Source organism: Hyperoodon ampullatus, assembly GCF_949752795.1.
Source record: "Hyperoodon ampullatus genome assembly, chromosome: 8".
NCBI lineage: Eukaryota > Metazoa > Chordata > Mammalia > Artiodactyla > Ziphiidae > Hyperoodon > Hyperoodon ampullatus.
The window spans coordinates 85,988,637-86,013,880 of record NC_136921.1 but is presented as its reverse complement, the minus strand read 5'-3'; the positions used below and the strand labels follow the sequence as shown (position 1 = coordinate 86,013,880).

The following is a 25,244-nucleotide window of genomic DNA, read 5'->3' as shown; positions in this document are numbered from 1 at the left end:
GCCTTTAAAAATGCTTTGTTGAAACCCTTTGGGGAGTTCGGGTTTTTCTGAACATGAGCCACCCATTCTCCTTGCTTGGCCCTGCAATAAACCTTTCTCTGCTCCAGACTCTGACATTCGGTACTGTCTGGCCCCACTGTGCGTCAGGCACGTGTACTTGTGTCCAAGTAACATTAGAAACAACTCCAGAGATGACTATGGAATTACAGAATTTGTAAGCCAACATTATTTGAAATGATCCGGGGCTTCAATGATAAAAAACCAAAATACTCCACAAGAAGACATATTACTAACAGAGTTGGTATGACTTTGATTTTAAAAATCTAAAACATTTGCTAGAGTTGAAGTTTAATTTTGGACTCTACTCCTACAAATACACTTTATTACAAACTGGCAGGAAAAGAAAACGGAAACAGTATGTTAAATATTTCATTACATAAACGAATAAAGGCCATTACGTAGGTGATGTTGGTAGTAATGAACAAAAACTTAAGACTGTTGTGAAAAAATAAACCAACAAAGCAGCCATTGTCATAAGAATTTCCTTTACTGAAATTATAGTTTCCTTCATATTGGACTTTACTACATGTAAACTGAAAGCAACTTATAAAAAGTGGGGGGGGTTTTTGTTGTTTTTTTTTTTGCGGTACGCGGGCCTCTCACTGTTGTGGCCTCTCCTGTCGCGGAGCACAGGCTCTGGACACGCAGGCTCAGCGGCCATGGCTCACGGGCCCAGCCGCTCCGTGGCATGTGGGATCTTCCCGGACCGGGGCACGAACCCGAGTCCCCTGCATCGGCAGGCGGACTCTCAACCACTGCGCCACCAGGGAAGCCCATAAAAAGTGGTTTTAATTGTGCACTTCTGGAACACATCTCTACAGTTTTGTAACATTATTTCTATTGATATATCAGGGAATTGAGCAACAAGAAAACTGACAAGTTACTTGAGAATGAGTCTTTACTAATCCATTTGTCAATAACCTACAAAAGTCTGACACCTTTGAAAAAGCAACAAAACCACGTCTTTCTGCTTAAAAAAATTAAATATTTAACATATAAAGTAAAAGTCTCCAGTGATTTTCTTCTCCTAAGATAATCACTGGAGTGTGAGGTATAGTATTCTATATTTGACATTCTCATGTTTACTAACACAGGGTTATTTTATTGGTATCATACTCTAAATAATGTTTGTAACCAATGAATAAACATCCATCCCAGATAATCTGAAAAATTCCATTTTCAAAAGATTACAAAATACCATAGGCGTAACTACAAAAAGCTGAACTTACTAATCTCGAACCATTAATAGAAACAATAAAGTCAAAGAATGGCTCCAGTCCAGCTCTGTGTCCTGGGGAATTTTCTTGTACCTGTAAAAACAAAAATGCCAAAAATGAAAAATGCAAAGCTTAATTATGAATCAAAAGCTAAATTTTAATACCCATCACTTTTCGGTAAAAATAGATTAATTTCATTGATACAGGTACCCACTAGTTCTCTTATTTCTCTTTATCTCCCAGATAATGCCCCTGCAGCTCCCTAAATTCTACTCATTCTTTAAATTCATCTCATACATGAGGTTTTTCCTCTATGGTTCTATTTCACACCACTTTCTGCTTTTTGGGGGGTGGGGGACAATCCTCCCAGCATTTAGTACATGGCATAGCAGACAGTTAATCATTACAACTGAGCAGCAAATTCAAATTAATTTATTCTACTTACTACATGACTACTACTAGCAAGACACTATTCAATTACAAAACTAATGTAGGAACATAGCTGCTGTTATCAAGACACTTATAACCTGTTGAGGAACATGCAAGAAGAAGGGGAGATGGAGGACACAGACCTCTAATAGCTGTAATACAAGACCAAAGATGTTAATGGTTATAATGGAGGCACAAAGTTCTAAGGGGAAGATTAAATCTGACTGAAGAAGTTTCACAGAAAAAAAAATGACATTTGAATTGTGCTTTAGAAGGGGGTAGAACTTTCAAAGGTGCAGATGGATAAGGGGATGAGAAAAAACATTTGAAAGTTGAAGACATAATATTAGTAAAAACCCAGGGGGAGTCTGAAAAATGAGGATCATAATATCGTATACCTAGAGACAACAGGGTGGTATGGGATAGAAATAAATTATATGCAACATTTTGTATGAATCAGCAGTTTTCAGGGTGTAAAGATCCATGGCTTTCATCAGATTCTCAAAGGGTTTCTCCTCAACCCAAATAAAGTGTTAAAACCATGGATTTTGTGCAATTCTTTTATTTTACAGGTGAAGAAACCATCTTATGAATTGCCTATGGTCTTACAGCTGGGTAGTGGTAGAGGTGAAACTCAAAAGTATATAACTATTAGTCCAGTAAGAAGGCTGGAAGGAAAGATTGGAGCTAGACTTATAGAAGATTTTACATGGAAGATTAAGATTACCTAGTTTCTCAGCAACTAAAATGTTTAGCATCCTCAATTTGAAATGGATTAAACTAAACTATTAAATTTCCTAAATTTGCAGTAATATAAATATTAGTAGCTAGTAATGGTAGTAATATGACAAAAGAGCAAAAAGTTAATACAGAACATTTTGCATTTTCTCTAAAATATTTTCATAATGTTTTAAGGAATTTTTATTCTGCTTGATGTTACTAAATACTGTCAAAACTATCCTATGAAAAGAGTCTGCATTGATATTTGTAGGCTGAACTTATATAATAGTCTAAACAGTTTTAATAGTCAATTCTGAGGCTAATGCAAATAATATATCCACATCCATCCATACATCATCAATCTGTAGCTATTCACACAGTAACAAATCATTTTAATGCTTTCAAAATGGAACCCAAATTGTTCCCAGAATATGTCCCTCTTATACCAGACTTCTTGGATTAATGAGACTTGATCTTGGATTAACGACACATTCATTACTATTTGGATTAATGTTACCTTTTATTCATTTAAAGCCAAATTATACTATCATTGCCTCTGAAGAAGTAAAACTAGATTTTCTTCATTTGTCACAGTAAGGAATAGTTAGTTGTCCATTATAAAGATGGCTCAATGTTTAACTTGCTAAAACTGTTTGACCTTGTTTTATGTAAAATTTCCTGCAAATGTGGGGTTAAATCGTTTTGTAAATTAAATGAGTTAAATATCAAAGGGACTTATTATTTAAAGGTGTTGGCTCTCTAATAAAAATAATCAGTACATACTGTTTATTTTCTTTATACTCAGTTTTCTTAAATGGGGGCTATTTTATATTCCAAAATGGCAGATAGATTTCTCCTCAAATGGCAACTCTGAAAGGAAAATCGTGGCTGCCTGGAGCTATTATGAGAAGAAAAGAGACGTCAAGTCACAGCTAGCTGGCAAAAAAAATCATAATACCCTAGGTGTAAGATGCCTGTCTATTAGGTTCCTATCAATTAGGTTCGAAATGCCTGAGGTGTGAAAAGAGGATAATTAGCACAGACCCTAGAAGCCCCCTCAGAAGGGAATTTCTCATTTAACCGGGTCCACATCTAATCACCTAATTCTCTGACTGGAAATGTTTCCAAATGACCATTTTATCTAGAAACTAGTCCATTGATCAATTTCAGACTTCTCCACTGAGACTGCCAACACTTTACCTTTTAGTTAAAAAGGGCTAAAGGCAATACTTTTGTAATATCATCACCAACCAAGAAAGGTGATCCCACACACTGATTCTTATCATGCCACCCTCCAAGGATCAAGTTTTACCACTATTTGTTTGAAATGGAAAGTTTCCAATACCATTAGAATTGTTCTTCCCCATAACTCTAAAAAGGTTTAATAGCTAAATTTGGATTCTAAAATAAATAAATAAATGTAAATAATCCTTTCTCTATTTTCTATTTTCATTTGCTAGAAACATCGATATCTCTGTTTCTAATGGACCCTGAAATTAATTTCTTTCCTAAATTTATTTACATCATTAGTACCAGCACAATTCTGGCATCTAGGTATCTTAATTACTTCTAGGAAGCCAGCAGAGGGAGCCCTAGAAAATGCTTTCTTTGACACTAATTCATTTAAAGAAAATTTCCGACATTTCATAGCATGGAAAATAAATTCTACTACACCACAAGTTAAACATCCACAAAGGTAAGTTCCTCTGGCAGTATTACCCACTGACAAGAATCTCTTAGGCACCTAATCTCTCAAGCATCAGATTACCACTTCAATACTTTGTCCCCTATGAGATCTCATGATTGTTGATTCATCTGCTTCCTTCAAACCATCTTAATTTAAAAAAAGAAAAGAGAAAACATATATACCCGGCTCCATGGGCTATTTAATTTTTTTATTGGGCCATATATCACAGCAATTTAAGATGAATAGATTAAATTTGAAAGTTTAATACTTAAGATTTTACATGATTTTGAAAAAATGTACAGTGAAAAGATAATAGAATTTTAGACCCAAACTGACTTGATTTTGAGTCATGGTTTGCCTACTTATTAGCTTTTGAGCTTGGGAAAGTTTATCTTCCTGGGCCTCAATTTTCTCATCTGCAAGGAAGAGAAAATGCCATCTACTTTACGAGAATATTGTAGAGATTGAATGAATTTAAGCTCATGAAATGCCTAGCGAAGTCTCTGACATATGATAGGAGTCCTACAAATCTTAAGCTCCTCTTCCTAACTCCATAATCACCACCTTTATAAAGGTGGCAAATCTTTATAACCAATTAATTCCTGGACACTACATTATTTTTCTAACCATGTATTAATTATCCCTCACCTCTTAAACAAAAAAAGAGAAAAAGACATAGAACGCTAGTCAGGTAGGAAGAGGAGATAAATCATTTTTAAAAATGTTGTCTCTCAAAAATCAATTCTATATGGATGTCAGATCTAAAGGTCAAATGTAAAACAATAAAGCTTTTAGAGAAAAACATAGAATATCTTTGAGATCATCAAGTATGAACACTTTTCTTTTTTTGGCCAGGCTGCATGGCATGCGGGATCTTAGTTCCCTGACCAGGGATCAAATCCGTGCCCCCTGCACTGGAAGAGTCTTAACCACTGGACCGCCAGGAAGTCCCAAGACTTCTTAAACTGAACACAAAAAGCTAACCATAAATTTTTAAAAAACTGATAAACTTTACTAAAACTATGAACTTCTGCTCATCAAAAGACACAATTAAGAGAGTGAAATGATACAACATAATATCCAACAAAGGAACTGTATTCAGAACAAATTTAGAATTACTGCAAATCATTAAGAAGGAGAGTGAAACCACAATGAGATACCACTTCACATTCACAAAACCTGCTAAAGTAAAAAAGACAACAAGGATTGGCAAGGATGTGGAGAAACTGGAACCCTCATACTTTGATGGTGGGAATGTAAAATGGTGCAGCCTCTGTGGAAAACAGTTTTGCAGATCCTCAAAATGTCAAACAAAGAGTTATTGTATGACCTAGCAATTCCACTCCTAGGTATATAACCAGAAGAAATGAAAACATGTCCATGTAAAAACTTATACACAAATTTCATAGCTGCTGAAAAGTGGAAACAACCCAAATGTCCTTCAACTGACGAACGGATAAACAAAATGTGGTACACTTATAGAATAGAATATTATTTGGCAATAAAAAGGAATTAAGTATTGATATATGCTACAACATGAGTGAACCTTGAAAACATTACGCTAAGTGAAAGAAGCCAGTAACAAAGACCATATATTGTATGATTCCATTTATATGAAATGTCCAGAATAGGCAAATCCATAGAAAGTAGATTAGTGGTGACCAGGGGCTGGGAGTAGGAGGAAAAGGGAGCAGCTGCTCATGGGTAGGGAGTTTGTTTCTAGGGTGACAAAAAGGTCCTGGAATTAGATACTGATGATGGCTGCACAACTCGGTGAATATACTAAACGACCACTGAACTGTAAACTTTAAAAGACTGAATTTAATGGTATGTAAACTATATTTCAATAAAGCTGTTTAAAAAAGAAGACAGACAACTTAAAGAAATGGAGAAAAGATTTTAGCAGACACTAAACAAAAGAGGATGCTGAAGTAGTCAATAAATATGAAAATGTGGTCGACTTCAACAGTCATCAGGAAATGTAAATTAAAACCACAATGGGATACCACTACACACATATCAGAGTGGCCAAGATGAAAAAGACGGAAAATACTAAGTGTTATGAGGATATGGAACAATCAGAAACCTTAATTGCTGCTAGTGGGAATGTACGTTAGTAAGCTATTTGGCAATATCTATACTAAAATACACACACCTTTGCCAAATATTACACTATTTAGTATACCCAGTAGGAATGGGAATACATATGTTCTCTAAAGGCATATACAATGTAACATTCACAGCAGCACTATTTGTAACAGCCCCAAGCTAGACTGGAGGAGTTCAAGGCTCACCTGTTAAAACATTCTCTTCACATGTTTTATCAAAATAACTCGAAGAGCATGTTCTCCTGATTCTGACCCAATGATGTAACTTGTGACATATGAAGAAATTTGAAATAAAATTCTAAAGCTAATTAAATGAAATAAAAACCCATCACTACATCATAGCTTCCTAGAAAAGATCTGCATGTTAGAAAAACGATGCTGAAAGGAACTGGTCTGCTCCAAAAGAAACTAAAACTCTGACAACATGCCATCTCATTTTATACTCTTCAAATACCAACTCAGGTATTTGTTTCTTAGGGAAAGAAAACTTGCTGTGTGATGTCAGGCAATAATCTTTCTGTGCTCCTTTTCCTTAGCTGTAAAGTGAGGAGGCTGACTAGATAGTCTCTAAGATTGAATGACTCACCATGAAAGAAGTCTGTTGTTAAGCTATCTATAGATTTTACAGTGTGGATCAAACCCAACAAGATCATTTTTAATTATACAGACTGTAGGTCATTTTAGTTCAGGTGTTTAGTAACACTGTTGCAAAGCAATGAAAAGGACACTGGCACTCACCTATCTTTTAAAATACAGATGTAAAATTTCCTCAAAAATGAGGATCTTTAAAAATTAACAGGGACATTTATAAAATTAACGGGTCAGATTTGATCCAAAACTTAAACAGCAGCAACGTACAGGGTTAGGTACATGGACAAAAAGTAGCTGCTGAATGACTAATTAAATGGAAATACTAATTAAAATGTTTACAACAAGTATATTTTAAGCAGTATTGACTATAATAGTTGTTCTCAATAGGTGACACAATAACGTAAATGCTAATAATAAAGGTAACAGCTAACATTTATTGAGTTTTTATCATGTTCCAGATGCTATGTTAAGTGCTTTACATGGAATATACCATTTAATCCTCAGAATAACCAATGAAGTAGACAGCATTTTTTAATAAAGAAATTTAATGTGCTCAATTTTTTTCAAAATATTTTCATGTATACTATCTAATGTGGTTTTTAGTTAAAAAAAAAAAAAAAAGGTGGAAGAGGCACTACTCTTATCCCCACTTTTCAGATAAAAAGAATGAAGCTCAAAGAAGTTCAAAGGTTTGCCCAAGGGAAGACAATGAAGTGATGGAGTGACACTAGAATCTAGTGATTCACAAGGGTGGTCTCCAGTGGTCTACTATGATAGTCTCTCAATGTATGCATGTCCACAAGATGACAAGGTTCCTTACTGCTGATAATGTGCTTACATGATCTCTCACTGATGCTTAAAAAAACAAACATACAAGCAAAACCCAAAAAACCCCAGCATTATTCTCTTCATGCTGTAGTAAATTGATATGCGATGCCAAGAGGACCTATACAGTCTCTCAAAGTAACTACTTTGTTTTTGCATATGTTGTTTGAAAAAAAGTCATCTTACTTGAGAATCACAACTCCCAAGGCAATCTACAGTCAGATTCTAAAGCACATATCAAACCTTTATGGATATTTTCTAGTTTAGATTGTTAACTGCTTTTTTATTAGTAAATCAATCAATATAATCCTTTTGGTAGAATATTAAAGCCACCAAAATGAATGTACTGATATTAGTGGTTACTCTAAGTTCAATTCTTCTGAAATTTTCAGGGGAATTATTAAAAAGCCCTGTCAGTATCTGACCCAGAAAGGCACTGAAGCCAGTTCTGTGCACTCTACTACTTACTGACCAGAGACAGAAACCATAATTACCCACCAAGAGCAGGTCTCCCCAAATGAGGATCCTGAAGATCCATACATTAAAGCACACTTCATCACAAAAATATATAAGGGTATACAAACAACATGACACTATTAATTTGTTTGAGGCTTATTAATATCAGGAAAAGTTTATGTCTAATTATACTGACAATTCCTAAAAGTGTCCTAAGGTTCACGAACATTGTATTTCATGGCATTAATAAAACATTCATTCATAATAAAATGAAGTATTCTGATTCCTACCTTTGAAAGCAATATCAAAGAATGTGTATTAAACAATTTCACAGCCTTTTATTAGAAGAGATCAATTTTGGGAGCATGTTAGAATCTTCAAATGTTGTTTATAAAGCTTTTTCAATTATAACTTTATGTTTGGAAAACATCAAATAACCCAACTGTTTTCTTTTTATACCCACTGTTTCAGAATGAGTGAGAAGAGAAGGGATAATAGTGAGATTTTCATGTTTTTCAAATGGGGGCATGAGTTTAAAAAGTTAGAGAAACACTGGGTTAGAATTTTAAAAAAATTATGACTATCAAATAATGGGATTTCACTTTCTCAGAACAAGTACCAAGTTGAAATCTTGCAGGATTTCATGTAGATTACTTAGGTTCCATTAAAAAATAGCACATCTAGGGACTTCCCTGGTGGCGCAGTGGTTAAGAATCCACCTGCCAATGCAGGGGACATGGGTTCGAGTCCTGGTCTGGGAAGATCCCACATGCCGCAGAGCAACTAAGCCCGTGCGCCACAACTACTGAGCCTGTGCTCTACAGCCCATGAGCCACAACTACTGAGCCCACGTGCCACAACTACTGAAGCCTGCACGCTTAGAGCCTGTGCTCCACAACAAGAGAAGCACCGCAATGAGAAGCCCGCGCACCACAACGAAGAGTAGTCCCCACTCACCGCAACTAGAGAAAGCCTGTGCGCAGCAGCGAAGACCCAAACACAGCCAAAAATAAAATTAACTAATTAATCAATTAATTTTTAAAAAAAGTATAGGCAACTCTTAAAAAAAAAGAAAAAGAGCACATCTATATAACAGTAGATACGGTCTAGGTATTCTGTTTTCTATAGAAATAATTCCACTTACTCTCACTTTCTCCTCTAAGGAGAGTACCTAATGTTGCCCAGTCTGCAGCAAATGGCTCAGAAGACAAAGGCCTGTTATTACACTGGAGACACAATTCATCTCAATGGCCTTTCCTTCAAAACATCCATCATCTCAAAATCTCTCTCAGAGGAAATTCTAAGGAACAGTGAACATGACATTTTCCATATCCCCATACTGGTGTGAACGCTGGTTCCAGAATGTCCTCAGATACCCTCTGTTTCAAAGAATATTAAGTGTAGAGTGTAATTAATTTGAATATTTTAATTTAGAAACATCTTATAATGGGCATCCATGAGGCAACTCCAAAAACGTAATTTTGAAAATGGTCTTGCTGGGTTTACTTGATAATTAATAGAAAACCTAGACAAGAATTCTGTATTCAACATACTGCAACTGTAGTAACTTCTAACAAAACTGAGAAGTCCTGGCTAACATTTCTCCTGCCTTATGTTAGGATTAGAGAATGGGAATAAAAGTGGTATGCATGGTGAATGCGGAACCGGACCCAATGCATAAGGGAATCAGAAATTCAACGTTCTTTTTCTTTTTCTTTTTTTTTCTTTTTGGCCATGCCCTGCGGCTTGTGGAATCCTAGTTCCCCAGCCAGGGATCCAACCGGTGCCCCCTGCAGAGGAAGCAAGGAATCCCAACCACTGGATGGCCAGGGAATTCCCTATAATGTTATTTTCAAAAGAAAGCTTCTGAACAAATTTTAAAATCTTTCACTAGGAGTCCACTTTCAAAAAATAATTTTTATAACTATATTTTTTGTAAATATACAAATATTTCATAGTCACTGTGAAAATTTGGGGTAATATATTAAAATTTAAAAGGAATAAAAATGTCACCATCCATCAATAATCCTTTTAATATCCTGGCTTATTACCTTTCCATTTTATTTCCCTAGGCACTCAAGTGTACATGCACACACACGGAGGCATACCTGTGACCACAGAGTGTTTTGAAACATAATTTTCACTGAATGCACAGAATTCCAATCTGTAGTTAGGCCTTGATTTATTTAACAATTCCTCATTTGTTGGATATTTAGGTTGTAAAGCCAACATCCTATGATAACTTTTGGCCATACTGTACTTGATTATATCATATTACTCAAAATCTTTGTGAAACATGGCTAAAGGGCAATGGTAGGCACAGGGAAAAAAAAGACGAGGAAAAATACTTCAACAGTATTTACCTTTAGATGGTAGGATTACAGGTAATTTAGGTTTTTTGTTATACTTTCTGAACTTATCCAAATGCTCTCTAATGAACACGAGCCGATAATCAGAAAACAATGTAGTAATTTACTAAAATGAAGACCAATGTTTATATAAAGACATTACAATTCAATAATATGGGAAAATACATTTTAAGTGAAAACGAAAGGTAGGATTTAAGGTTGTAGATATGTATTTGTAACAGCAAAACACTAGAAAAACTAAATGTCTAACACCAGGAGGTGGTGCTTAACCAAACTATGGTATAAACAGCCTTACTATGGAGCTAGGTGAAGACAAGAGGCAAATCTCTGTGCGCTGCTATGGAAAGACAGACAAGACACTGCCAAAAAAGACGACCAGGGTGTTTAACCATATGTAGCATGTTATTCTAACAGTTACAAAAGGAAACAAAAAGAAACAGTGAAAGGTTGGGGGTGCTGGTGGATTCTTTTACACGCATAAAACATTTTTGAAAGGATACATAAACTATGATACATAAACTATGTTGGTTACTTCTAGGGTGAGTATGGGGAGCTGGGTATACAATATGATCACAAAATGAAAATGTGCATTAATACATAATAGATAGGGCTTCCCTGGTGGCTCGGTGGTTGGGAATCCGCCTGCCGATGCGGGGGAAGCGGGTTCGTGCCCCGGTCCGAGAGGATCCCACATGCCGCGGAGCGGCTGGGCCCGTGAGCCGTGGCCACGGAGCCTGCGCATCCGGAGCCTGTGCTCCGCAACGGGAGAGGCCACAACAGTGAGAGGCCCGCGTACCGCAAAAAAAAAAAAAAAAAAAAAAAAAAAATCACTGTTGGGCTTCCCTGGTGGCGCAGTGGTTGAGAGTCCGCCTGCCGATGCGGGGCACACGGGTTCGTGCCCCGGTCCGGGAGGGTCCCACATGCCGCGGAGCGGCTGGGCCTGTGCGTCCGGAGCCTGTGCTCCGCAACGGGAGAGGCCACAGCAGTGAGAAGCCCGCGTATCGCAAAAAAAAAAAAAAAAAAAAAAAAAGGTAAGTATGTTGTTCATAGCAGAAAATCTGGAAACATTTCAAGGTTGTCCTCTAAATATTTTTTAAAGCAGAATGTAACAATGGATATGAAAAAATAACAGAGAAAACATAAGGGTCAATCTCTGAATTGTAGGAATACAATTTAAAAATAACAGTAATAAAATAGCAGTGAATATGGGTGTCACTATAAATTGGTATTTCAAAACACAATCATACAAGTTTTTATCACTAGCAAGGAAATGGCCAGGGAATTGTTAAAGAAAACTAACTTCTAATTAAATCATTCTAGAACTTGTTAAACATGGGTGATTTTATTCCATGATTATCCTGCCATATTTACTCTGGTTTACAAGCTCAGTAATCCAGAGATGAAATATACAACCATAATTTAGGCAATAACAAATGAAAAGAAAATTTTTATATGTTGAGATTTAACAGAGTACTTTTCCCCTCTAAAAACAAAGATAAAGAAACCAATTACAGAATCAGGGCAGAGTGGGTTAGGAACTCAGAAACATTTTTAAAAATTCTCCTAAACTAGATGATCATTACTATTTTAAAGCTCCCTCTAATAAAATTCAAATGAAAAAAGAATTATTTCATCTTTTGCAACATTTATGCTCCAGATGCAGACTGGAAACTAAGGTTGCCCCTAGTGCTTCTAAAAATCATATTTATAGAATAACAGCATCTGCACTACTGAATATGTATGAGTGCTGATTTTCGGAGGTGCACCTATGTAAAGAAATACACTTCAACTTGTTTAACGACGAACGTAGTCATTAACAAAAGTCAGCAGGAGTCACTGAACTGGAATCCTTTTGATGTGTACACCTTTCTTACAGACTTTTAACACTCATTAATACTGTGCTTTACCTAGCGCGTTATTATAAAAATATCACGAATCCCCAAGGATTCATGGCCACAATCAGCAACTGTGAGAATCAGCTAGTAATACTGGATAACATACCGCAAAGCAGAGAACTCAGAATCAAACCAGAGAATAGAGAAAGTACTGCCACTAACTTTCACTTCACAGCTGGGATCTGACAATTCTCCTTCCATTTCCCCTATCAGTGTGGCACTTGGGGGTTGGTTTAGCTGAAGAGAACAGGAAGGTATTATGGTTTATTTATAGATTCCCTTTATTTTCTGGGAAAATCATCCTTTCCCACCAAGCGTATGGCTTCAAGAGGGATTTTTAGCAGAATGGAGAGATAATTAGACGTGATAATCCTGAAGATCAGAAAGGTGATTGATAACGGCCCTATCAAGCAGATGTCTGGTAATTTAGTTTAAGAATGCTGTCTCACCTAAAACATGGGACCTAAGGAAGAAGATGACTAGCACCAGGAAGTGCACTTTCCCACCTTCAGTGAAATTGCTCTTGCCTGTGAGGAGCTATCTATTTACACTATATTATGTCCTGAAATGGTGCTACAGATTGGGGCCACTTTGTTGACAGTCCATCATGTTATCACTCAACGCAGGTGTCACAGCACACAACCAACACTGCCTCTTTTAAAGACTCCCAGTTCCTTGAGGAAAGGACCACACGCTCCGTACAACCCAGGCTGTTCATAACTGGGGCTTAGCTAACGCTTTTCGAAATACTGTTTCTCTGCATCCTGGTGACCGAAGTTGCTTTCCTTTATTTACCTGGATTTTTTTTTTTTAAAAAAAACCGTTCCTCTCCATTACCTCTTTTACACTGTGAATCTAAACCTTAATCTCCACCACACCCTGAGCAGCCTTAGAAAAAAGAGAACGGAAGTTCCCACCGCCAGGAAATGTGGAAGAGGAGGGTTCGGAAGGTCAGGAGCGACACAGGAGAGAAAAAACCACAGTCAAAATCAAGTAGATTTAAGTCCGTCAAACCTACTTCTAGGCCATTTCGTTTTGTTTGCTTAACTGGCCTTTTCGGACACCCGGACAGCGAGGAGGAGAATCAACACCTGCCGTCGCGTCCACCGCCTCTAGTCTGCGGGTTCCAGGCTTCCTTTTCTCGGAAAACTCAAATGCTACCTTCACCATCAGCTCTTTTGCAGACTGTGCCCGAGCCTTCCCTAACTTTGGGAGCTAAGAATGAAGAGGTGTGGGCAGAGAAGGCCGTGAAGAGGAAAGGAGTCAAGGTTGCCCTCTCGCCTGGGCCGCTCCTGGCCAAGTCGCCGGCTGCCTCCTCTGGTCCCTGCCAGTCCTCCCGGAGCGGCGGACCCGGGCCCGGGGCGCTCCGGGGAGGCGAGATGTGAGCGGCCTCCTGAGCCGGCCTCGGCCAACAGCGCCCGCGGTCGCCTCTCTTTCGCGGTGTCGGGCCTGGCTGCCCCGGGAAGAAGCCCGTCGGGGCCTCCGCCTCCCCGCGGCCGGGCCCCGCCTCCAGCCCGCCGCCCCCGGGCCGCCGTCGAAGCCCTTACCCGCAGGACGTGGTAGCCTTCCGTGCCCCCGCCTGGGATCTCGACGCTCTGCGAGGAGCCCATGGCGGCGGGCGATCACTGTGGCCAGGCCGGGCTCCGCGCTGCTCCCCGCCTCCCCGCGCACCGCCCTCTCCGCTCCTCCGCGTAGCACTTGGGACGTGGCACTCGCAGCCTCAGGAGAGCCGGGCCGCACTGCCCGCTGGGAGATCGTCGCCGCGGCAGCCAGGGCCGCTGCGACGCCGCAGACAGCGCCACCTGCCGCGAGCCACCGGGAGGGGTCTGAGCCTGGGAGGCAGGGCTGGAGTGGAGGGCGGGGAGAGGCCTATTCGTGCTCGCGAGAGAGCAGAAATACGGTTCATCCAGTCTCTACACCTTACTACGGGTCCCTGGGCTTGACAAGATTCATCTAGACGCGTTCCCGCTCTCCCGAAAGAACGGTCGCTTGACTGTAGCTCCCCCTGGTGGCCAGAGGCCGGGAAGGGGCTCCTGCTGAAAAGAATAGGGGCGAATGCAAACACAGCGAGCTCCCTAATCTCTGGGTTTCTGAACCTCTAGGTATTGTCCCCAGGTTGCACAGAGGATCGTGGTAGTGGCTCTCCGTGGGCGGAGTACCGTGTCCGCTCAACTTAGCTCAGTTTTATAAAGGAAAATGTCCTAAAGAGTTATGGAGGGCCCACCAAAGTTCTCCTTTTGTTTTTGTTTTTTGTCTTCCCTAATTGTGAGAACAAGATCAGTCTATCACAACCTGAGCGATGCCAGACTGGGAAACACAGTTGGATGACCTTGGCGTTGCACCGCCTGCTGCTGGGTTCCCCATTCCACTTCCTTTAGGTAGCCAAGTTGTATTCACACTTTTCCTACTCGGTTGCTCCTTTTGTCCCTTCCCTCCAAAATCACCAGTTATTGCCCAGGGGTCAATTTGGCCATCACTAACGGTGGATCAACCAGATATCAGAATAACATGTGTATTCTGATGTGAAGCAACGTGAAGTAACTATTATCACCCACGAAGTATGCCAGACCAAAATGTTTACCTTGCTCCTCTCACACCTTTGTTTAGATCTTCCAGTTTACAGGAATACAAAGGAGAGAAGAACAAGTAAAATGACTTCATAAGGAAACAACCAGGCAAAAATAAAAGAAATGGGCTGTTCTTTAGAGCAGCTGGCCAGTTCTTTTCATCAAGTCAGAATAATAAGAAAGGGTCTGTACTGGGTTAAAAGAGATATGAAGGACATAACCAGGAGATGAAATGAAAGGTCTTGAGTTGGGGGCTGATTTGGAGAAATTAGCTGTAAAGGACATTCTGGGCTCAATTAGGAAAATGTGAATACTGAGTGTTTGAAGAAAAGCATTTACTGTCATAGAAAAGTGGAAATTATTGGCTAAAAAAAAAGGTTATAAGACAGGATATGTCTGTAAACAATATGAAAACATTTTTGTAAATAAAATATGTGTTAATACATAGTATGTATATGAAGATGTGGCAGGATGCCAGCTTAGGGTTACAGTGGTGATCCCTGGGTGGTGACAGAGATGTTTTATTTTCTGTTTTTGCTGGTTCTACATTCTAAAATGCTCATGGACTGCTTTTGTAACAATAAAAGAGTATTTAAAAATAAAAAATCATTTTCTTTCTTTGCTGTCAATAAACCAATACAAGGTTTTTAGGAGACCTAGTACATACATAAATGAATTCTCCAGTTATTAGGCTTGTCAAGGACAGAGAATGCAGTGGAGTCAGCTCTGTGTTTCTAATACTCAGCAGAGTGCCTGGCAGTTAATTTAATGAATTTGATGCAAATTAATGAATTAATGAATTTGACACAAAGGAATAGGTGTAAGAGCTAGGTTTGATGATAATATACTTGTTCTGCTTGGCAATTATAATCCTCTTCGTGGTGGGGTCATAAGCTGTTGCTATGTTGAGTGGTCAAAATTTTTGTTTCCCAGATGTCTAACACGAGCCATGGTTTGCAGAACCCTGGCTGTGGACCTGAAGCAGCCCATGAGCAACTCCAGCCCTTTCTTAGAGGTATAATGTGTCTCAGCCATTTACTTTCTTACCTTCTTGATTTTATTCAAGCTCATCCATACATCTTGGGATGCTCTTTCCTACATTTTCTACTTCAGAAAATTCTAACTAATCCCTTAAGGCCTATCTCAAATGTTACTTATTCATCCTTAAATTCAGAACGACTCTCTCCTTACCCTGAGTTCCTGGAATAGTTAGTTCTTTCATTTCTGGTAGCATCATCATCATCACAGGCCTGTCTTCCACCCTTTATAGTCCATTCATTCAGGGTGGGGACCGTATTTTTCACCTTTAGATTCCCAGTTCCTCGTTGAGAGTTGGGAACATGGTAGTATTGTTTGTTGATTTGAATTGAATGTGTGTGATTGAAGAGTTTCCAAACCTTTTCTTTTTCAGGATCAGTTAATAAGTTACCTCTGATGTTCCTATTTGTGCCTCATCAAAACCTGTGTTACTTCTTTATCGGCCATTGGTAGGGGGTGAGGTGCAAGGCTCACCTGATTTGGGATTGAGACTATGTGATAACCATTGCTCCTGTTTTTCCTGGTGCCACTCATTTTCCTCTTTTACTTGGGAAATATGCTCAGAGGGAAGAGAACAGAATAAATAAAAGAACAACCAACGATGTTACCAAAGTTAATATAAATTAATATAACATGATGGAGGGGAACACATGGGAAATTATTGTCCAAGTCAGTCTCAGTTGAAGTTGGAATCTGCTGCAGGCAAGTTGGTATTTTGAAACATCACAGGCAGCAGAAAAACGAAGCCCAGCAAAAGCAAATATCTACAGACTTTAAAAAGTCAAATGAGATGAAATCTATTTTTCTGGAAGAAGAAGCATCTGATACGCAATTTTGTGTGTCTATTCTGGGTTTCATTAATCCTCCAGATTCTTTTGGCTATGCAGGGTCTTTTGTGTTTCTATACAAATTTTTGAATTATTTGTTCCAATCCTGTGAAAAATGCCTCTGGTATTTTGATAGGGATTGCATTAAATCTGCAGATTGCTTAGGGTAGTATGCTTGTTTTAACAATATTAATTTTTCCAATCCATGAGCACAGTATATTTTTCCATTTGTTTGTGTCATCTTCAGTTCCTTTCATCAATGTCTTACAGTTTTCCAAGTACAGGTATTTCACCTTGGTTAGATTTATTCCTAGGTTTTTTTTTTTGATTCAATTGTAAATGGGATTGGTTTCTTAATTTCTCTTTCTGATAGTTTATTGTTGGTGTGTAGAAATGCAACAGATTTCTGTGTTTAATTTTGTATCATGCAATTTTACTGATTTCACTTATTAGTTCTAATACTTTTTTGGTGGTGTCTTTAGGATTTTCTATATATAGTGTCATGTCATCTGCAAACAGTGACAGTTTTACTTCCTTTCCAATTCAGATTCCTTTTATTTTTTGTCTGATTGCTATGGCTAGGACTTCCAATACTATGTGAATAAAAGTGGCAAGAATGGGCATCCTGGTCTTGTTCCTGACCTTAAAGGAAATGCTTTCAGCTTTTCACTGCTGGGTATATTGGCTGTAGGTCTGTCATATATGGCCTTTATTATGTTGAAGTATGTTCCCTCCAAACCCACTTTGTGGAGAGTTTTTATCATAAATGGATGTTGAATTTTATCAAAAGCTTTTTCTGCATCTATTGAGATGATCATATGATATTTATTCTTGAATTTGTTAATGTGGTGTTATCATGTTGATTAATTTGTGGATATTGAACCATTCTTGCATCCCTGGGATAAATCCCACTTGATTATGGTATAGGAGACTTTTAATTTAATGTTAAATTCGGTTTGCTAATATTTTGTTGAGAATTTTTTCATCTATGTTTATCAGTGATACTGGCCTTTGATTTTCTTTATTTGTGGTGTCTTTGTCTCATTTTGGTATCAGGCTGATGCTGGCCTCACAGAATGAGTTTGAAAGCATTTCTTCCTTTTTAATTTTTTGTAATAGTTTGAGAAGGATAGATGTTAACTCTTCTTTAAATGTTTTGTAGAATTCACCTGTGAAGCCATCTGACCCTTGACTTTTGGTTCTTGGGAGTTTTTAAAATTACCAATTCAATTTCATAAGTGGTAATTGGCCTGTTCATATTTTCTATTTCTTCCTGATTCAGTCTTGGGAGATTATATGTTTCTAAGACTTTATCCATTTCTTTTAGGTAGTCTATTTTATTGGCATATAATTATTCATAGTAATCTTTTATGAGTCTTTTTATTTCTGTGGGGTTGGTTGTAACTTCTCCTCTTTCATTTCTGATTTATTTGGGTCTTTTTTTTTATGAGTCTGGTTTATCAATTTTATTTATCTTTTCAGAGAACCAGCTCTTAGTTTCACTGATCTTTCCTATTTTTTTTAGTCTCTATTTCACTTATTTCTGCTCTGATCTTTATTATTTCTTTCCTTTTACTAACTTTGAGTTTGTTCTTCTTTCTCTCGTTCCCTTTGGTGTAAGGTTAGATTGTTATTTTGAGATTTTTCTTGTTTCTTGAGAGTCTTTTATCCCTATAAGCTTCCGGAACTCTTAGAACTGTTTTTGCTGAGTCCCATAGATTTTGGATTGTTGTGTTTCCATTTTCATTTGTCTCTTTGATTTCTTCAGTGACCCATTGGTTGTTTAGTAGCATATTGTTTAGCCTCCAGGTGTTTGTGTCTTTTGCTGTTTTTCTCTTGTAGTTGATTTCTAGTCCCCTAACATTGTGGTTGGAAAAAATGCTTCATATAACTTTATTCTCCTTAAATTTATTGAGCCTCGTTTTGTGGCCTAGCACATGATCTACCGAGCAGAATGTTGCATGCTGACTTGAAAGGAATGTGTATTCTGTTGCTTTTGGATAAAATGTTATCTGTATATATTCTAATAGCTGTATGTTTTTACACCTCCCCCCCATGTTTAATGTTTTTGAGGTCACATTTTACATCTTTTTGTTTTGTGTATTCTTTATTGTGGATATAGATGATTTACTTCTTTTGCCTTTAACCTTCCTACTTGCTTTATAGTTGGTTGATCTACTGCCTTTACTGTATGTTTGCCTTTACCAATGAGACTTTTGCTTTTGTAATGTTCATATTTCTAGTAGTACCCTTTTCTTTTCCACTTATAGAGGTCCCTTTAACATTTCTTGTAAATCTGGTTTAGTAGTGCTGAACTCTTTCAGCTTTTGCTTGTCTGTAAAGCTCTTTATCTCTCCTCAAATCTGAATGATAGCCTTGCAGCACCAGAGTCCTCATGGTAGAATGAGTTCCCCAAATGGCTGCCACCAACGTGTCTGTTCCCAGGGGAGCCTCAGTTGCCTCCTGCCTCTCTGGAGGTCCTCCAAGATCAGTAGATTGTTCTGACCCAGGCACCTTTCAAATTAACACCTCTGTGCTGGGAGTTGGAGTGTGTGAGGTTTTGCATGTGCCCTTTAAGAGTGGAGTCTCTGTTTCCTACAGGCCTCTGGCTCTCCCATACTCAAGCCCCACTGGTCTTCAAAGCAAGACATTCTGGGGGCTTCTCTTCCCAATGCAGGACCCCCAGGCTGGGTAGTCTGATGTGGGGCTTGGACCCCTCACTCTTTGGGGAGAAACTCAGCAATTGTGATTATCCTCCCGTTTGTGGGTTGCCTACCTGGGGGTGTGGGTCTCACCTATACTGTGTCTCTGCCCCTCCTATCTGTCTCATTATGGTTTCTTCTTTATATCTTTAGTGGTAGAAAATCTTTCCTGCTGGTCTTCAAGTGATTCTCATAGATGGCCGCTCTGTAAACAGTTTGTAATCTTGGTGTGCCTGTGGGAGGAGGTGAGCCCAGGGTCTTCCTACTCTTTCATCTTGGCCACACCTCTCAAGTCCTTTCTTTAAAAAGTGTATTGAAATCTAAGTGGCTGGGAGTAATATTATTCCAGAAAAACTTTGATCTTACTTTAGTGCATATAAAATGTCATTTGCAAATACTGATACTTTAGGAACAGTAACATATTACTGATGTAACCAGGGACCACAAACTCAGTTGTTTATGGAGGGAATGAGTTGGGCTGGATACAGGTGGAGGAAGAGAGAGGCTAAGTAACTTGCCTAAATTGAAGCAGCTTGTGTGTCAGAACCAGATGTGGTACCAAAGTCTTTGACCATATGTTCAGAAATCCTTCCATTGCACTAATAATTAGAGCACTAACAACTAGAGCACTAATAGTAGCCCTCATTTATTGAATGACAGCTGTATATATCTTACACCCTTAACAGTTTATAAGCATTATCTTTAATCATCAAAATAACTTTGTTGATGAAAGGTGGTATCTTCATTTTTTTAGAAACTGGGATGCAGAGAAGTTAAGTGATTTGCCCAAGATTCCACAGCTAGTAAATGGTAAATCAGAGTTCAAATCCAGACCTACCGATTTCAAAGTTCATGCCCTTTAGCTACACCATGCTGCCTCTCCCTGGAATGGAAGTGGAACTAAAGGGTTGTAGCTGAGTTTACACGCTTACCTCTCTTTCCAAGCTGGAGGAGGGAGAATTCAGCCCAGAACTACATAGGAGAACACTGAAGGTAGCTGGAGGGTTTGTCCTGTTTCATAGTCCTGTGTGGAGCAGGATAGGGAAGTTAAACTAGGGACCTCACTATTAACATTTTTAAAATCTCAGAGCTAGCTGGAGAAGCCCTGTTATTGAAGAATACATTTTATTTTATTTTTTTGGCCACGTGGCTAGTGGGGATCTTAGTTCCCTGACCAGGGATTGAACCCGGGCCCTCGGCAGTGAAAGCATGGAGTCCTAACCACTGGAGAGCCAGGGAATTCCCATAGAATACATTTTAGAAAAGTTCAGAGACTACATTTAGGTTTTAGTCAGAACATGTTACTAGCAATATTGCTACATTGATGTTTCTAAGATATTGTGAGAAAAAAACCCTCCACTCTGATCAAGCTTCTGGAAACTAACCACACATTTTCAGTAAATACAGCACACTGAGCAACATGTTAAGCAAGCAAACTCCAGACTGTGGGCAACTACAGGACAACAACCTGGTTTCTTCAACGAATAAAATGCAAGGAAAAAAAAAAGATAGGGGAGGGAAAACCTATAGATTAAAAAAAAAAAAAAGACTTAAGAGGTATATAAACAAAACACAACGTGTGGCTCTTGTTTGGCTCCTGATTTGAACAAACTAACTGTAAAGACATTTATAAGACAACTTGGGAAATTTGAACACTGACTAGATATTTGATAATATTAAACAATTATTGTAAATTTTTTAGGTATGTTAATAATTATTCTTTTAGAAATACATACAAAATTATGAGGGCTTTGGGCTTTCCAACTTCCCTGTGTCATTTGTGATTTTTTTAGATCTTATTACTTTAAAAAAATAACTTTTACTTATTAATTTTTGAATAGGTAATACGCTCGTTTGTAACAAGATTCAACAGATAAAAAGAATGAACAGTGAAAACTAAGTCTCCCTTTGACAACTGTGGCCAAGTCACCCAGGAAGTTCCTTTCCCTGGAGGCAACCAATACGTATCCTGTTGGAATCACTTGATGTAATTTATTTTGATGAGAGTAGTAACAGATCCAACCTAATTTTTCCCCAAATAGTTACTCAGTTGTTCTAAAACTATTTAGTGCATTATTCACATTTTCCCAGAAGAAATATAACTTGAAATACAACCTTTACCAAATACTAAATTCCCAATATATATTTCATTCTATTTTGTATATAATCCTTCTATTTTGTCCCATTGTCTTTTTACGAACCAGTGTCACATTGCATAAATTACTATAGTTTTCCAATACATTTCAATAGCTGGTAGAGTGGTCACTTTATTATTCTTTCTTTTCAGAATTTTCCTTCTATCCTTGCTTGCTTATTTTTCCAAATGAACCAGATCAAGGAGTGGCAAACTTTTTCCATAGAAGGCCAGAGAGCAAATATTTTAGGCTTTGCAGCCACTACATCTCTGTAGCAATTAGTCATCTCTGCCATTGTATAGTGAAAGCAGCAATCAGCAATAAGTAAGTCAGTGGATGTGCCTGTGTTCCAACAAAACTTTATTTACAAAACCAGGATGCATTAGACTTGGCCCATAGGCTATAGTTTGCTGGCCCCTGAAGTAGACAAACTCATTTGCCTAGTTTAAAAAAATCTTAGTATTTTTACTGGGATCTTGCTAAATGTATAGATCAATCAGAGAGAATTAATCTATACCTTTATGATGTTGAGTCTTTCTATCATAGAAGGGAAAATGACTATTTGGTTAATGCTCATTTGGTATCCTTCAGTAATATTTAATTTTTTCCTATCTGTTCAAATATACATTCAGATTTAATATTTTAGTTCTCATTATTAGAACATTAAATGTCTATGTGTTAAGATATTCCTTGGCTATTTTCTATATCTATAATTTTCTCTTGAATCCTCTTTATCACTGCTCATCTCTGTTTCATTTTTCTTGCTTTTCTTAATCCTGTCCTCATGTTTCTTACAATGTTTCCAGTAAAGTATTTCTCCTTTGTGTTGCCCTCAATGTGGGCTGTGTTGGAATGCTTTCAGTTGCAAGTAACATAAGCCAACTAAAAGTGGCTTATAAGTTGAGGAACTTTTATTATTTCATATAATAAGAAGTTTGGAGACAGAGAAATTCCAGAGTTGGTTAACTCATGGTCTCAATGATGTCAGGGCACAGGGAAGGTGAGCTTCTCTCTGCTTCTCTTAGTTTTTCACACGTGAAAACAAGACGGTTGTGGCAGCTCCACACGTTACATTGTCATGTGACAGCATATGAGAAGAGAACATATTTTGGCTTTGTATCTTTTTTAAGACCAAGGAACACTTTCTTAGAAGCCATCCAGAACACATGTTTTATCAGCCAAGGTTGTATCACGCCTGAACCAGACTCTGACAAAGAGAATAGAAATACCAGACTTGATTTAGACGAATTGGTAATTACCCTTGAGACTAGGGAAGGGCCCGTGAAGCACTTACTATAAAGCTTTGGCAATCAAGTCACAGTGATGTTGGCTTCAGTATAGACACACAGATCAGTGGTATAGAATAGAAAGACCTACATATAAGGTTAACTGACTTTTGATGAAGGTACTCAGGAAATTCAATGGTACTGGAACAATTGCACTTCCATATTGGACATCCAAAAAAGAAAGAAAGGAAAAAGAATCTCAACCCATACTTTACATTATGTGCCAAAATCAACTCAAAATAGATAATATACCTAAGTGCAAAACTTTAAAAATTCAAACTTCTAGAAGAAAACATAAGTAAAGATTTTTTACATAGGACACAAAAAATGTAAACAGTTAAAAAAATGGTACATAACACTTCATCGAAGTTTAAAATTTTGGCTCTTCAAAGACACTTAATAAGAAAAAGAAAAGATAAGCCACATAATGGAAGAAAATATTTGCAAAACACATACCTAATAAATATACACACAATATATAAAGGACTGTAGTAACTCAGTAATAAGAAAACAACCCAATTTTTTAAAAGACCAAAAGGCTTGAACAGATATTACACACACACACACACACACACACACACACAAATGTACAGATGACAAATGAGAATATGAGAAGATGCTTAACATCATTAGCTTTATAGAAATGAAAACTAAAACCACAATGAGATACCACTACATACTTATCAGAGTAGCTAAAATAAAAAGAGCTAACAATACCAAGCACTAGCAAGGATGTGGAGTAACTGCAATGCTCAAACATTGCTGGTGGAAATGTAAAGTGGTACAGCCACATTGGAGAACAGTTTGACAGTTTTGTTTGAAGTTAAACAAACACCTTATGATACAGTGATCTCAGTCCTAGATAATTACAGAAGATAAATGTCTAGACAAAATGTGTATACAATAACCTATATACAAATGTTTACAACAGCTTTGTTTATAATCATCAAGACTGGAAACAACCCAATGTTCATCAACTGGTGAATGGATAAACAAATTGTGGTGCATCCAAACAGTGGAATATTACTCAGAAATAAAAAGGAACAAACTACTGATACAACCTGGTTGAATCTCAAAAGCATTAAGTGAAAGAAGCCAGATGTAAAAGGCTACAAGCTGTAGATTCTATTTATATGTCATTCTGGATAAGATGATTTTACAGGGTCAGAAAACAGATTAGTCCTTGCCAGGGAGTGGGGATAAGGGAAGAAAATTGATTACAATTCCTGCTTAAAGTGTCAGCTTGGCTACAGGCATACTTTTCTCCATCTCATATGAATCTAACTGCATGGGAGGGTATTTTATAACATATCAGTTGGACTTCTTGAGTGAGACATTGTTTTATTAGAAAATTAGAATTCTTCCATGAAATATATGATTTTTAAAAAAATATTGAGAGGCCAATAGAGAGTGAAAAGATGGAATGTAGATAGAAAAAAATCAGGAAACACTTCATAGAGAAAATAACCAGAGTTGTGATTCAAAACAAACTAAATGTTTTGCTACATATAATTTCAAATGAGTCTTTGTAAGAGGTTGGCTTATGCTAAAGAAAAAGTCTCAATGATTTCCCAAATCAGGATGGGTTTGAATGTGCAGATTGGGGAAGGGGTTTGGGAGAGGTGAACTGCTCTGTGTAATATAGGCAAAGGATTAGAATATTGGGGAAGGGTGGGGACCAGGAGGAGAGAAGAGAGCGGCACTAGCATGGTGGACATCTGCATGGGTGGAGGGGGAAGAGTTAAGGACCCTCAGGGCAGAGCACCCCTAAGGGTCTCCCTCTGACTTTGAGTGCCACCTTATACAGCCATTAAGCAGACTCTGAGGGATAGAGTTGTCCAAGCAGGGACAGGAGGGTCCATGCCCCCAGAGAGCTTATGTCCTCAGTCAACCCCCTCCAGCATGAGCCAAGGATGCCATGTTCCTTAGGTCACACCCACCATTGGCCTAGACTCTCTCTTTGGGGGTATATCTCTGCTGGTCAGCCAGAAAGTGCTTCTCCAGCCCTATCCTGGAGGAAAATTTCTTTCAATGAGAAAGTTCAGTCCAGGTAGAGAAAATCAATGAGTTCTCATGCTAATATATTCCTTGCCTTTGCTTTCACTGTTTCCTGCTGAAAAAGCCCTTCTTACTATTTCTATCTTCAGTGAACTACTGCTCATCTTTTAAACTGAGCTCAAGCTTCACTATAGGAAGCCTCCCTTGACTACCTCCCATCTGATGAAAAGTTTTGTTTACTTTACCAGATGATAAAAGTGATACATGCTCATTTAAAAATACTACAAAGGTGTATAATTAAAGTAATAAAAAGTCCACTAACTCTCATACTCTA

General features: G+C 38.0%; 1 protein-coding gene across 1 annotated transcript in view; it reads right to left on the bottom strand.

The window, feature by feature from the left end:
• The window catches only part of GORASP2 (golgi reassembly stacking protein 2), a gene marked incomplete at its 5' end in the record, with an annotated part of 28,853 nt that extends 14,886 nt beyond the window's left edge, over positions 1 to 13,967 (bottom strand). Inside the window, 2 exons of the mRNA XM_079710058.1 lie at positions 1,290 to 1,370; positions 13,905 to 13,967. Of these exons, the coding sequence (XP_079566184.1) occupies positions 1,290 to 1,370; positions 13,905 to 13,967 (144 nt within the window). The remainder of the gene's footprint in view (positions 1 to 1,289; positions 1,371 to 13,904) is intronic.
• Positions 13,968 to 25,244: the final 11,277 nt, after the last annotated feature.